The sequence below is a fragment of the Spermophilus citellus genome (assembly GCF_964194105.1).
Source record: "Spermophilus citellus genome assembly, chromosome: 1".
Lineage (NCBI taxonomy): Eukaryota > Metazoa > Chordata > Mammalia > Rodentia > Sciuridae > Spermophilus > Spermophilus citellus.
Window position 1 is genome coordinate 240,812,318 of NC_138182.1, and position 14,491 is coordinate 240,826,808.

Sequence of the window (14,491 nt, forward strand, 5' to 3'; positions counted from 1 at the left end):
ATAATGTCCTTCCTTTTCCCTTTTGATTAACTTAGTCTTGAAGTCGATTTTATTTGATATGAGGATGGCCACCCCTGCTTGCTTATGAGGACCGTGTGCATGGTATATTTTTCCCATCCTTTCACCTTCAGCCTGTGTATGTCTTTTCCAATCAGATGTGTCTCCTGGAGGCAGCATATTGTTGCATTTGTTTTTTTAATCCATGATACCAGCCTATGTCGCTTTATTGGAGAGTTTAAGCCATTAACGTTTAGAGTTACTATTGATATATGGTTTGTACTTCCTGCCATGTTTGATTATTTATCTTTTTTCTTTCTAATTTAGTTTGTTTCTCCATGATTAGCTTTCCCCCGCCCTCTGTCTTTACTGAGGCACTTCCCACTGATGGTTTTGGTTATTGTTTTTCATTTCTTCCTCGTGTAGTGTTTTGCTCAAGATGCTTTGCAATGCTGGTTTTCTGGCTGCAAATTCTTTTAGCTTTTGTTTATCATGAAAGATTTTTATTTCTTTGTCATACCTGAAGCTTAATTTTTCTGGATACAGAATTCTTGGTTGGCATCCATTGTCTTTCAGTGTTTGAAATACGTTGTTCCAGGATCTTCTTGCTTTCAGCGTCTGTGATGAAAAATCCGTTGTTAACCTTATTGGTTTACCCCTGAATGTAATCTGCCTCCTTTCTCTTGTAGCTTTTAATATTTTCTCTTTGTTCTGTATATTGGATATCTTCATAACAATGTGTCTTGGCATTGGTCTACTGTGATTTTGTATGCTCGGTGTCCTGTATGCATCTACAATTTGTATATCTGTTTCCTTTTTTATTTCTGGAAAGTTTTCTGTAATTAATTCATTCAGCAGGTTACTCATTCCCTTGGTTTGAATCTCTATACCTTCCTCTATCCCGATGACTCTTAAATTTGGTTTTTTTATGTTATCCCATATCTCTTGGATGTTTTTCTCATGATTTTTAACCAGCCTATCTGAGTTGGCTAGACTCTTTTCTAGATGATATATTTTGTCTTCATTATCTGACGTTCTGGCTTCTACTTGCTCCACTCTGTTAGTGATACTCTCATTTGAGTTTTTAATTTGGTTTATAATTTCCTTCATTTCTAAAATTATTGTTTGATTCTTTTTTATAATCTCTATCTCCTGATAAAGATGCTTAACTTCTTCTTTTATCTGTTTATGTAATTCATTTTCAATGTGTTCTTTTGCTGCTTGAATTTGTTGTCTCGTATCCTCTTTAAGGTTCCATTCCATCTGTCTAAGGTATTCCTTAAGTTCTTTATATGACCATTTTTCCGATGACTCTATATCCTCCTGAATATTTAGGCTGTCCTGCATTGTTTGTACTCCTCTTCTTCCTTGCTTTTTCATGCTGCTCCTGTTACTTCTTGTTCTGTTTGACTGCTGAGTTACTGTTTACTCCTATAAATTTATTTGATGCTTGGGAGGAAAGGTATTAGAAGGGAAGGGAAGAAGTCACTAAAGAGAATGAGAGTAAGCAGGTAGAATTCAAGGAAGGGGGAATAAGAAAATTGAAAAGAAATGAAAATACAAAAGAAGAAAAAAATAGGAAATAAATTTTTTTAAATAATAATAATAAAAAAATAAAAATTAAAATTAGAAGAAAAAACTAAAAAAAATTAAAAAAAAATTTAAAAACAACAAGAAAGAAAAATGAAAATGAAAAAACCCAAATCAAAAAAAAAAAAAGAAAAAAAGAAAAAAAAACTAATAAATGCAGTCTTAGAGTTTGATTAACTTCTCTTCCAGTAGGTGGTGCTGTGCCCACCAGGCCAAGCTTCTTCTGTCAATACGCGAGAACCAATTACTGTGCAGCAGTTCTTCCTCCCAGACTGGGCGAGTCTCCAATCCTGAGTGCCTAGGGCCTCCTCTTGTGTCTAGTCACTTCCCCACTTTTCCTCTAGCCAGGCCCCTGTCACCAGTGACGCTCACCACAATACTGGCTACACGCCAGGTCTGCTGCTCCCGGGAGCCCTGTTTTCATGAACGACTGGGCACACTCTCCCTGTTTGCCATTCCCTCAGACCCTAAGTTTGTAGAGCTTGGGGCTGAGAACCCTCAGCGAATCTTACTTGCCCTCCGGTAGCCACGTCCCCGGTAGCTGGTGCAAGAGACCTCAGTTGTCAGCACTGGTGGGAGCGGTAGCCGGGAGTTCCATGCTGTGGGTTCTGCACCACTTCTGATTCCCTAGGTCTGGCTATCGCGCTCACGGGAGAGCTGGGAGGGGCCCTTACAGGAGAGCTGGGAGGGGCCCTTAAAGTTTCCCCGATGTGTGGAGAGGGGAGGCTAGGGGATTACACACCTGTAGCCGCAGGTTTCAATGAAGTTATCTCCTCTGCCGCAGTCTGGTGACATCAGTTCTCTGCCATGGTGGTATCTCTTGCAAATGGCGACAGTTCGTTTCCCTTTGCTGGGTGACCAATGCAATGGGTGGGTCCTTACTGTCTCTCCCAAGCCCCGTTTGAAACCTGTGGCCACTACCTATGAAGGCTCGGTTGGCATTTACCTCCATAGGATCAGAAGGGCCGACCAGTTTTTTCAGCCGGATGGATTAGTGCTGAGTCACAGCTGTTTGTCTGCGGGAAGCAGGCGAATGGGAGCTTGAATTCAGCCGATCCGGGCTCAGTGTGTTCTGAGAGGCCCAGACTGTTCACCCCAGATCCCCGTCAGCTCAGCATTGCCTAGTGATCCTGAGCAAACAGAATTTAGACTGTTTATGACTCCCTATGCCCGCACAGCTGAAGAGGTCAGAGACTTGATCTTTCCGTGCCCACCGCCATGTTCCCAGTGGGACACCTCATTTCTAAATCTCTGCAAATGCTTGTTGACTGAAAGTGTAAAGTGGCCATTCAGCATTTAAAGCCTGAGGGTGTGCCATGAAGAAACCATTTGTCTCCAGTTGTGTTGTCTATACAACATGGCCATAAGTTGTAAAACATCAGGCTGACCTCAATAGCCCTGAGGCCTTTGCTATTCAGTAGGTTATGGGTACAAACTTAACCTTCTAGAAATTCTTAGCTCTGAAGGAAAAATGAAATTCTTGGTTGCCACTAAAACTTGCAGTCTCAAATTTCAGTAAGAAATTGAGGTCTTGTCTCTAAAAGGCAAACAAGAAATTAATGCCCTGTAAATTTCCTTTGGGATGTGGTCACCTGAGTGCAAGCATTTAATATAACAGACACTTAATCAAACAGGTGTGAAGGTATCACACTGGCCCTTCTATCTCCAAAGAAATGTCCATTCTATACAAGGCAGAGGTTCTCAACTGATTTACAGGCACAGAATATATTAAAATGGAAAGGAGGGAGTGAAAAATCATAGCTAACACCTGAACTTAACACCTGCTTTGACTAACTATGCAATGCCCATGGAGACATTGAATTACAATATCATCTGGTAGACTCTAAGTGAAAGCCAGTGCATGGTCTCCTTTTTGGTCAATGCAGATTTGTACCTCCTTTATTAATTCAAACCAAATCAGCTTCCTGGGGTGTCGGAATAGTAGAATTCAATCTCCACACAGCTGGACTCTGTTGTGCTTGGTATTAGCAAAGAGGATGTCACTGGTACATGGCATGATGACTCTGAAAGAATCAGGATTCAATTGCCCTGCACTCCCTGTGCCACTAGAATGTTTCCAAGCTCACTGTTGGAATTTGAAGAAGACCTGTGCTGCCTTTCACAGACTACCTTTTTATTTGCTTTAGGAAAGGAGCCTAGGAAGAACTCATCTAAGAACTTGGTTTTTTGTTGTTGTTGTTGTTGTTGTTGTTGTTGTTTTCTATTTGCTGTAGGGTTGGTGTCTAGGAAGAACTCATCCAAGAGCTCTAATGTTAGCCCACTAATGGTTTCTTGTGATCTTCTTGCTCTTTTGTGACCTTTAGACTTTTTTTATTCCAAGAATAAATTGTGACTCATTCTTTTTAAAAATAATCTGTCAAGTTACCATGAATCCAGTGATTAATATTTTCTGCTTGTTACTTATCAAGATGTCAAGTTCCCAAGTGTCAGTAGTAAGATTGATAAAATGAGAATTAGTAGCAAGTCAACCATTTGGTTTTCCAAAACTATAGAAAAGGATAAATGTTTATTTATATTTTCCCAGACAAAAAGTCAGTGTTTTCAAAATTTTCACAGAACAAGGACTAAAAAACATTCTCAGACATCAATATTTAAGTCATTTGAATAAACTCTAGTCTATAACTATATCATCCTGAATATCCCCAAACTCATCTGAATAACAAACTCTCAGCAAGAAGGTAACTACTAGTATAGAAAACAGAGCTATTTCAAAGCAGCAGTTTAAAACATTGACCTTTTTAAATAAAGCATTTATCAAGTTCAAATTTATATTTTTAATTTCTTCTCTTTCTCTCACTTCTATGGTGCTGGGGATCAACCCAGAGCCTTATACATGCTAAGCAAGTGTTCTACCACTGAGCTATATCCCAGCCCCGACTTTTATTTTCATAATTTAAAAAAACTAAAATAAGTCAGAAGTGAATCATGGTGTATTTTCAATCAAACACAAAAATCAATTCCAAGCTGACATCAATAAACTTAAGAGCAATGACCCAGAGCCAGACACTGAATAGAAAGAGCGAGAATTTACAAAACACCAAAGTGCTTTCTGTAAGCTTCCCCCAGACCTGCTAGGATAGTTGTCCTCTTCAGCATTAGAGAGTCTGCTGCCACCTGCACATCTGTGTGGTTATCCATTCGGCTTCCACAAAAGCATCCCAAGCTAAGACAAAGAGTAGAGTGCAGCCTAGAGTCACATTACCTTGATTCAAATCTCTGCTGGCTTGGAACAGATTTTCAACTTCCCAAAGATTTGTTTTTCTCACTGGTAAAATGAGAACAATGATTCTACCAGCCTTGAGGCTTTTTGTCAGGGTTAAGTGAGATAATTCATTTAAAGTGCTCATTTAGTATAGCGTGTGACAGACACTAAGTGCTTATTAAGTAAGTGTAGCCACTAGAAGAAACACACACACACCCACACACACACACACACACACACAACCTCAACTATTTTACAGATATCCCTTAATGTGTTTTAAAGTGTTTTTAAAGATGGCAACAAGTTAAAAGCTATCAATTATAAGTAACGAGTTTATAAAGTTATATCCCAAAAAACTTTGGACAATCCATAAATGATATTCTTTTCAACATAATTTATTGAGCACTGATTTAATACCAGATACATTGATAGCTTTTAACTTGGTGATATATATAATTGATAGCTTTTAACTTGTTGCCATCTTTAAAAACACTTTAAAAATAGATACATTTAGGGATATCTGTAAAATAGTTGAGGTTGTGTGTATGTGTGTGTGTGTGTGTGTGCGTGCGCTGGGCTTTGAAGGGAATATGAGTTAATCATTATATATATATATATATATATATATATATATATACTCACACACATACATATATATATATATATTTTTGTTTTGTTTTGTTTTTTAACCTCAGGGTGTTTATAATCATCTTGTGGAACCTGGCAAACATCTGTCAAAAAATAGGAAAGAATACTAGATGGAATATATTTAAAAACCTTAGGTTTACAATAGTTCTAAAATCTCTATAGCATATGTTTATACAACTTGTCAATATACCTCTCTAACACATGTATCAGAAATGTTTCTCAATGTAAGAAAATAGGAAAAAATTTTAAATACCTTCTCTAAGATACTTTAGAAAGAAATGCACTTCTGATAATGTATGAGCAATCATGAGGCTTTATGTCAAAATCAAAGATTCTTAGCACTGTTTTAAGGAAAACAGTGATAATTTGACTACTTTTCTAAATTCAGAAAGTCTGTGTTAGCTCTGTAAACCCTAGATTAATTGAATATAGTCAATTAATAAGAATTTCCACTTTTATCATGTTCCTGTGACATGAACATCATAATCTTCCCCAATGTCTATCACCATGAGACTTAACTTTTTAAAAAATTTGATACGTATGATCTGAGATATAGTAAAAGGATCCCCAAGAATTGACTGAAGGAAATCTGCATCTCCTAACTTAAAAATAATCCTTAAAATTAAAATTTCATATCTAAAATGACTCAGCACGTACTCAAATCAACAAGGACCACATACTTACTGCTTTGTATTTTTCTCTCTTTGTCAGAAGATCACCAATGTGCAACCAACCATCCATCAACAAAGCCACCATAACAGGTAAGAGAGATCTGCGGACTTATTCTTCTTGTGTCCAGGAAGAATATGTATCTTTCAATAGTCAACATCACAGTAATGCTGATTCTATACTCCAATTCTAAAATGTCAAAGAAATAATTTTTTTCTTCTTTATGTTATCCTCACTATCATTGGTCTTACAATTTTTCCATTTAAGCTGTTCCTTGGAAAACCTGTTCTAATGTGCCCCATTCTTAACCACTTGACTTTATATTGGAACTCAGTTCAGCTTTGCTCTAGGCATTTGTGTTGCGGGAGACAGAGTTACCCTCAGAATATCTGCTATTTTTGTTCCAGGCTTGGTTATATGCTTCATCTTCATATATGGTAGTTTAGTTTAATGAAAGTAAAAGTATAAATAAGAGAAATATGTGTTTTGTGCTGGAAGGAACATATTACTATTCCAGTAGTTCTTATGGGAACTTGGGTTGCTGAGTATAAATACAACTTGTGAGGGGAGAGAACTTGTTATTACACAATACAGAAAAGTTCAGTGTGATGAGAAAAGGGTCTGTTATGCCAGATTCGTGAGACCCCAGTAGACCTCCAGGAGCCGAATCCATTGCAATCACACAAGAGTCTTTATTGCAAGCTGGAGCCTGGATTCACAACCGATCCTGACGCAGCGGTCCCAGGGAGTGAGTCCTGGTCCTTTATTCAGTGAGATTTTATAGGTTTTTGGGGGATACTCTATGTGTCACAACATCACACAGCAAATCATTCCATATCTCGGGAAAATCAGACAACAACCTTAGCATTGATTAGCACATTCACTGGCGGGAGCAAGTTGGGTAAGGGTGATTGGCTAGTACAAGAGGGGGATTCCTTTGAACTGATTGGTTTAAGCGATGAGGGGTGTATGTGCTAAACTACATGGTTTCCCAACATGTTATCAACCACCATAAACTACTGGGGGGTCATCTGGCATTCCAGGTATTTTCCCTGTCTTATGCTGATTGGAGGTTTCTAGGGGGGTTGCCATGGGTCCTCACCTAGACTGACTGAGTCAGGGACACCTGGCACCACAGACCTCTCCTGTTATTTACAGACAAACAACTCAGCAGGGTGGGTATGTGCTTAGGAGTGCTCTGTGGGTTTTTCCAAGGACAAGGGTCAGGCCCCATTCCTTAGGACAGGCCTTGAGGTAGAAGCTGTGTTATTTATTTATTTTTAAAAAATGGAGTCACATTTGTTCTCAGGTCCACAAATGTTTGGGAAAGAAAAGTAGAAGAAAGGATGAGGGAAAGAAAAGGCATAAAAATATATTATCCCAATGCCTATTGGTCTGATTTAACCAGGAGACTTGACCTGAACTGAACCAAAAACAGAATGAATGATCTCATTTTGCTGAACCTGAAACCAAATTGAACCTCATTTAATCATTTCTCAAAACCCCAATTGATTCATTGAAATAATTGCCTGGAAAAGAAATATGATTTCTAAAATTATTACCAAAAGAAAATTAACATACTCTCCAAATTAGACCAATACTTCATCTTGACTCAAGTGTCTTCTTAGAACCCCAACCCTTAATAAGGAGCTTCTTATTAAATTTTTAGTGGATACACATTGCTTGAAATTTAACTTTGTCATGTCCAGTCAACTGGTTGCCTTTGTAGTCACCACATCAGAGTTGATTCTGAAACAGTAGTTAATGTTATCTTCTTATCTGAAAGTCTACCAAATAGCACTTGTATTTCAATGACTATTACATTTTTTTCCGTGTTTCACTTTACAAATCTTGTTGGTAATGACTTTCCATTGTCATTTCATAGTATGTATGTGTGTGTGTATATATATATATATATATATATATATATATATTCATTTCATAGTATACATATGGTTTACCAATTCTGTTCTTGACATTGACCAAGAGATCAACAGTAAAGAATTTCTAAGTACCAGAATAAGTTATTTTAGGAACAAAAACCACATTGAACCTGGTCTCCAGCCCTATTCCAGGAATTACAGGTACCCCTGTGAACAGGAGCTACCTTCCCCCCACCCACTTTTGCAATAAGCAATGTAAGGGTAAAATTTCTAAGCTGTTTCTAAACTGCAAAGCCTGAGTTAAAGTGTAAAAGACCAGGTATTGTTAAAATTCCTCTGCTACCCCCAAAACCTGTAATCCCTGTAGCTGTTAGGACAATACTGGAACTGCCCAGTAAATATTCCCACTGACTCTCTGGTTGTCTAATAACCTGGGATTCTGTGTAGCCTGGCACATAGGCATCGCAGGACCTAAACCAATCAGTTTAAATGTGTACCCCACTTAGGAGTGACCAATCACCCCTGCCCAGCCTGTTCCCACCAATGAATATACTAATCATGTCTCAGAGTTGTTGTTCAATTTTCCCGCGCCTCATGATGATTTGTTCTGATGTATGCAAAGCCCCCGCCGTCCCCAAAAAGTGTACTTAAGCTTGACCTCTGCTCGGGGCTCTGGGCTGCTCTCGCTTTTTGAGCGAGCCTGCCTGGGGCCTCAGCGCGCTGAATTGGATCCTCAATAAACTCCCTCCTGCTTATTGCATGAAGCCAGTCTCTTGTGGTCTCTTCCTCAGATGCTTCGCCGGACCCTTACAGCAAGACTGACATTTTGGTTTGAGTACAATGTCTGCTATTTTGGTTTCTTGGCATTTGTTTGTTTGTTTTGTTTTAGTTTGAGGTTGCATATGAACTTGCCTCACAGATGGGGCAGCATCTTCCCAGAAGAACAGCTTTAGGCACTAGTGGAACTCCTTTGTGTCCTGCACAAGATGTTTGGGTGTTCAGTGGACAGAGCAGCTGCAAGCCACCTTGGCAGATGACCAGCTGCACTCAGAGACATGATCTTACACATAGGTGAGAAACCCCATAGAAGCTCCCAGAAACTCTTACATAATATTGAATGAAGCCCTGGAGAGGGAACTAAGAGACAATGGAATTGGGCAATTAAGGCTAATGGGGCCTCATTTGTACCCAATAACTCCTGACCTGAGGACTACAGAAACATCCCATGTAGGAAGGGAGAGCAATTAGCTGTCATTAACTGCTTGGCAGCTGGGCTCCTCACAAAGCCCAACAGGAAATTGCCTGGCTAGTGAATGGAAGTCTTTTTTCTTGTCCAAATATTGCAAACCAAGGTGGGAAGAGGGTCTGGGGTGTGAGGGGATGATGGCAAGAGCAGTGAAAAATTCCTGTCTGTCATCCCATTCTGAAAAAGTGAGTCCTTAAAACCTAAACAATAATAGTAATGGTGGTGGTTGAGTCTTTGACACTAGTTAGACTTCAGATAAGAAAAGGTAGTACTTATGTGTTTCTTCCCTCCAGGCTTATTCCCTCCTGTTAGAAGCTCACTATATCTCTGTAGTAGTACTGAGGAGATGAGAAAAGTGGTTGTTTTGTTGTTGTTTTTTTTAAGTCAGCAAGGCAACCTATCAGATCAAGGCAGCCATCTTTGAAATTTTGCTGAAAATCTGGAGGAACAGGGTTGTCTAAATTCATTTCCTCACTAGCCCAAAGGGCTATATTGAACAAGCTCAAGGCTCCCCTGCAGGAGTCCTTCATAGATCTACAGAGATGTGATTAAAATTGTGGGCTGCCTGTCCGGAACTCAAATTGTTCTCTATCATGACAGCTGTATGGCCCTGAGCAGGTTGCATACCTTTCTCTGCTTTGGTTTCTCCATCTATAAAATAGTGATCCCATTTTATGCAGTAAGATCACCGTTGGTAGGTGCCGTGAATTAATGTGTTCACTTTTACCGGAGCATGGTGCCCAACAGTGTCAGCACTCAATACATCTTGGTAAATTTTGTTTGGTTGTTTTGGTTTCTCTGGCCTACTCTGTTCATAGAACTAGGGGTGTCAGTTCAGACTCTATAAAAAGTACCAGAGATTATCCTCATAAATTTATAAACTACATAAATTTATTTCTTATGGTGTTAGAGGCTGAGATCAACTTGTCAATGTGTTTGAGTTCTGGGGAAGGACAGGTTGCAGACCTGTCTTTCTTATTACATCCTCACAGGGTCGAAAGGGGGCAAGCGGGTAGATTCCTTTAAAAGGGTGCTAATTCCACGCTCATGACCTGATTATCTCCCCAAAGCCCCACCTTCAACTATTACCATGTTGGGGATTAGGATGTCAATGTGAATTTGAGGTGCCCATACTCATTCAGCCCATCATGAGGGACAGTGAAAGGAACAGGACAGAAATTTAAAAGAAAAGGGAAGAGTGAGAGAAAGACAAGGATGCAGAATCACAAGAGTAATGTGTGTGGATCCCCCAAAATGGCCCACAGGAACACACTTGCTTTGGACCTGTCCAAATGACACCTCCTATTGTCCTAATTTTGTGTCCTTTCCCCTCGTCACTGTCATAGATGTTAGTGCATTTTTTATTGAGATAATAAGATTATTCTTCAGAGTCTAAAAACTTACTTTTGAGAGCTACTTTTTTGAAGGAAAAAAAATAATTCACGATAACTCTTCCATAAACCAATTCTTTAACTGTAAAAAATAATTAAGAACTTCTACGTCATATAATATTTCCTGAAAATTAGTCCCATAGAACATATAATACCTTTTTACCCACTTCAAGTTTGATTATTTATTGGTACTGGGGATTGAACCCAGGAGCACTTCACAACTGAATGTCATCCCCAGTCCTTTTTATTTTTATTTTTTAATTTGAGAAAAGATCTTGCTAAGTTGCTTAGGGCCCCACTAAATTGCTGAGGTTGGACTCCAACTTGTGATCCACCTGCCTCATCTTTTCAAATCGCTGGGATTTCAGGTGTGTGCCATCATGCCAGGGCCAGGTTTTTTTTTTTTTTTTTTTTTTTTGTTGTTGTTACTTTGATAAATATTAAACACAGAGAAGTTCTACTTCATACCATTAGAGTTAAAACATGTCAGATACCTGCCAGTTTTTATTTTTACTTATGAGAGGTAATTATATAGATCTAAGTGACCTAATAATTCTTTAAAATAGGGCTTCTAAAATAGAATTTTTTAAAAAAAAGATTTACTACTGAAGATCTGTTTTTTTAAAAAAATTATTAGTTGTTGATGGATCTTTATTTTATTTGTTTATTTATATGCAGTACTGAGAATTGAACCCAGTGCCTCACACATGCTAGGCAAGCACTCTACCACTGAGCCACAACCCCAACCCATGAGCTATTTTATTCTTCAGTGTGATATAACAAAAAGCTGATGTGTGGCATTCAGATCCTGATATGAAACCTGTCTCTCTCTTTCACTTTATTTTCCAATTTGAAGAATGGAGTTGTATGTACTTAGTTCTCAGGGTGGTTGCAAGAGTTCAAGGAGATAAGTTTTAGAAAGTTCACCAGGTGGTGGGTAGTATAAGCATTTCTTTCTACAATCCTGCCCCATGTTTGATACTTTTTGTTCTTTAAGGTAATTCAAAAACAGGAAGAATGGAAGTAGCAGAGGCTAATTAAAGTTCATTGGCTTTTCTGGCATATTTCATTAATGACTTTACTTTTGCACAGTAATGACTGGACCTTTGCAGTAATCCCTCAGTTACTTAGAGAAAGCCTCACCTGCATTGGTCTTCAGCAGGCAGTACCTGCCAGAGATAAAGACTGTTGAAACATGAGAGGGCAGCAGAGAGTCAGAGATGCCCCAGCCATGCCTGTATGGGGATGATACCCTGTTTTTGGAGTAAGGTCTTGTTAAGAGGCGCAGGGTCCGTCCTTTTGATCATTTATTTGGGGTTTTGTTTTGGAGGGTGGAACTGGGAACTGAACCTAGGGGCATTTTAGTACTTTACCACTAAGCTATAGCCTCAGTCCTTTTTAATTGTTTTATTTATTTATTTAATAAATTTGAGATAGGGTGCAAAATTGCTGAGTCTAGTTTTGAACTTTAGATCTTCCTGCCTCAGCCTTTAGAGTCACTGGAATTACAGACATTAGCCACCATGTCCAGCAGCAAGCATTTCATTTTTAAATGACAGTAAGAAAAGAATTCTACAACTATCTCATAAAACCTTGTCATGTCTCCACAGTATTATTTCAGTATGTTTCTGAATTTCCATATTTTAATCCTCTTTATTTAATCATCTTTAATTTGGGGATTTTCATGCATGAATGTAACTCAGAGAAAAGCTATTTAAATTTCTTTCTTTGGAAGATGTGAAGACTGAAATCTAGTGAGTCAAAAATCTACTTGGTGGCAGCTCTGAAAATAAATATATGGTTCCATTTCCCCTTCTTACACCCTTATAAAATAAAATAACCCACCAGAATAAGATAGTCTTCAGACTCTTAGAATTTTGTTTTTCAGGAAAGTAAAAGAAATATTAAAAAATATTAATTTCTGAGTAATAGATGTAGCATTCGTTTTTTGTACATGGACTTGAAAATTAGAAAAAAATATTGTCCCAATTTCTCATTGGATATGTGTTTATGGTTAGAGTTATTTTAATTATATTCACTGATTATCCTAGAGGCAGAAAAATGGGTAGCCTAAGGCTTTGGACGTAGGACTTTGGAGAAATACAAGTTCTTATACCCAGGCAATACAATTAGTGCAATTGCCTTCCCTCTACTGTAGAGGGCAACACACAATGCCATGAGGAGCATAAAATACCACAAAAGTAGTTTCAGTCAGGAAAAGAATATGCATTTAAATCTCATATTTTTTAACCCTGAAAACTCATGGCTCTATTAAAAAACTGAGTTTATTACAATAGAATTTTGTCAATCTGTAAAGCAGAGTATTAAAAAGAAAACTATCCAAATACTAGTGAGTTAAAACATGAGAAGAAATGTAACTGTGTTTGTTATTGATCTAAAACACAAATAATTTCTAAGATTGAATAAGAGGTGAAAAACATAACACAGACATTCAACAGGAATAGTTATTTTCTTATTATCTGAACTAATCATTTAATACTGAGCTTAAAGAAAAAAAACTAAGTATGTCATGGTGACAGTAATGATGCTAACACTTATTTAGATCTGCCTGTAAGTCTTTGTATCTGTAACAAACACTATATATAACATAATACATCATATACAAAGTAAAAATATATATGTGTACCTTTATCTGAGATTATAATTTGGAGCAAAAGCCACATAAAGAAGGAAGACGGGACCTATGTGAGAGGGATGCACAAGTCATGAGAAAACACTAACCATGTTAAGTCAGTATGTAAGGACAGAAGGCCACATAGCCCATCTCCTTTTCAGTCACTCACAGGCACTGGCTGCCTCCTGTAGTCCTTTTTTAAATTTTTTATTCTTTTTAGTTATACTGACAATAGAATGTATTTTAATATATCATGCAAACATGGAGTCTAACTTCCCATTCTTGTACATGATGTGGAGTTATGAATATTGGTCATGTATTCATATAGGAACATAGGAAAGTTATGTCAACTCATTCTACTGTCTTTCCTACTCCCATCCCCATGAACTCCCACTCCCTTCCTGTAGTCCTTTTTATTTCTGCTTTAGTAAGAGCAAAGATTGTGACAATGCTTTAAAAAATGTGAAGAATGAGTGCTCAGTAAGATTTATTAGGATGACTTGAAAAATGCTGATGATACATCATGTTTAATAACTTTAATTTTAAAAAATCAAGATTGTAGCTGTGTATGATTATAAATTGACTTCTTTGGAGTCTTACTTGTTTTACTTTCATACTTAATACAACTAATGACTGTCAGGTATTCCAAAATTTTAAAATAAAGTTTACTTTTATAAAAATTCCACATGAAAAAGACTTTTCTGGAGAAAAAAATGCATAGTTGCTTAAATGCATAGTGTGTGACTATTTATTAGTTAAACCTATTATCTGTTGGATCAGTAAAGGTCTATTTTCTTCCTTACTAACACAACTTATTTTATAACTTGTTTTGCCTTTCTCTGCTTTTATTTTGATAAGTAAAGTTATCCCTATTAGTATAGAAAAAGACCAGATTTGACAAGTGACTTTTTGACTGGGAATTGATGAAAGTTTTATATGGTGTTAAGAGCAGTGAAAACAATTGATAGAACATAATTATGGGGAAAATAAGTCTATCTCAATTGCTTAAATATCTGATTTGGATACTTTCTTATAACTTTAGTTGAAATAAATGAATGGTACTAAATGTTTGTTTTGTTATCACAGCAAAAACATTTAGTCCAGCCATTTAAATTGAATTCAGCTTGCCTATGACCACCTGTGTAATTTTGGTTGATTTACTTAAATTCACTAAGTTCTGTTTTTATCACCAGTAAATTCTAAGTCAGT

At 37.5% G+C, this 14,491-nt stretch overlaps 1 protein-coding gene across 7 annotated transcripts in view; it reads left to right on the top strand.

The window, feature by feature from the left end:
* Window positions 1–14,491, top strand: part of PDE4D (phosphodiesterase 4D) — a 1,076,913-nt gene that overhangs the window by 898,667 nt on the left and 163,755 nt on the right. For 6 of the 7 annotated variants that reach the window (XM_081288614.1, XM_081288615.1, XM_081288619.1 and 3 more), the window contains one exon: window positions 6,170–6,219. The exons of the other annotated variant lie outside the window; for it this stretch is intronic. In XM_081288614.1, coding sequence (XP_081144740.1) covers window positions 6,170–6,219 — 50 coding nt within the window. The remainder of the gene's footprint in view (window positions 1–6,169; window positions 6,220–14,491) is intronic. 7 annotated transcript variants of the gene reach the window in all.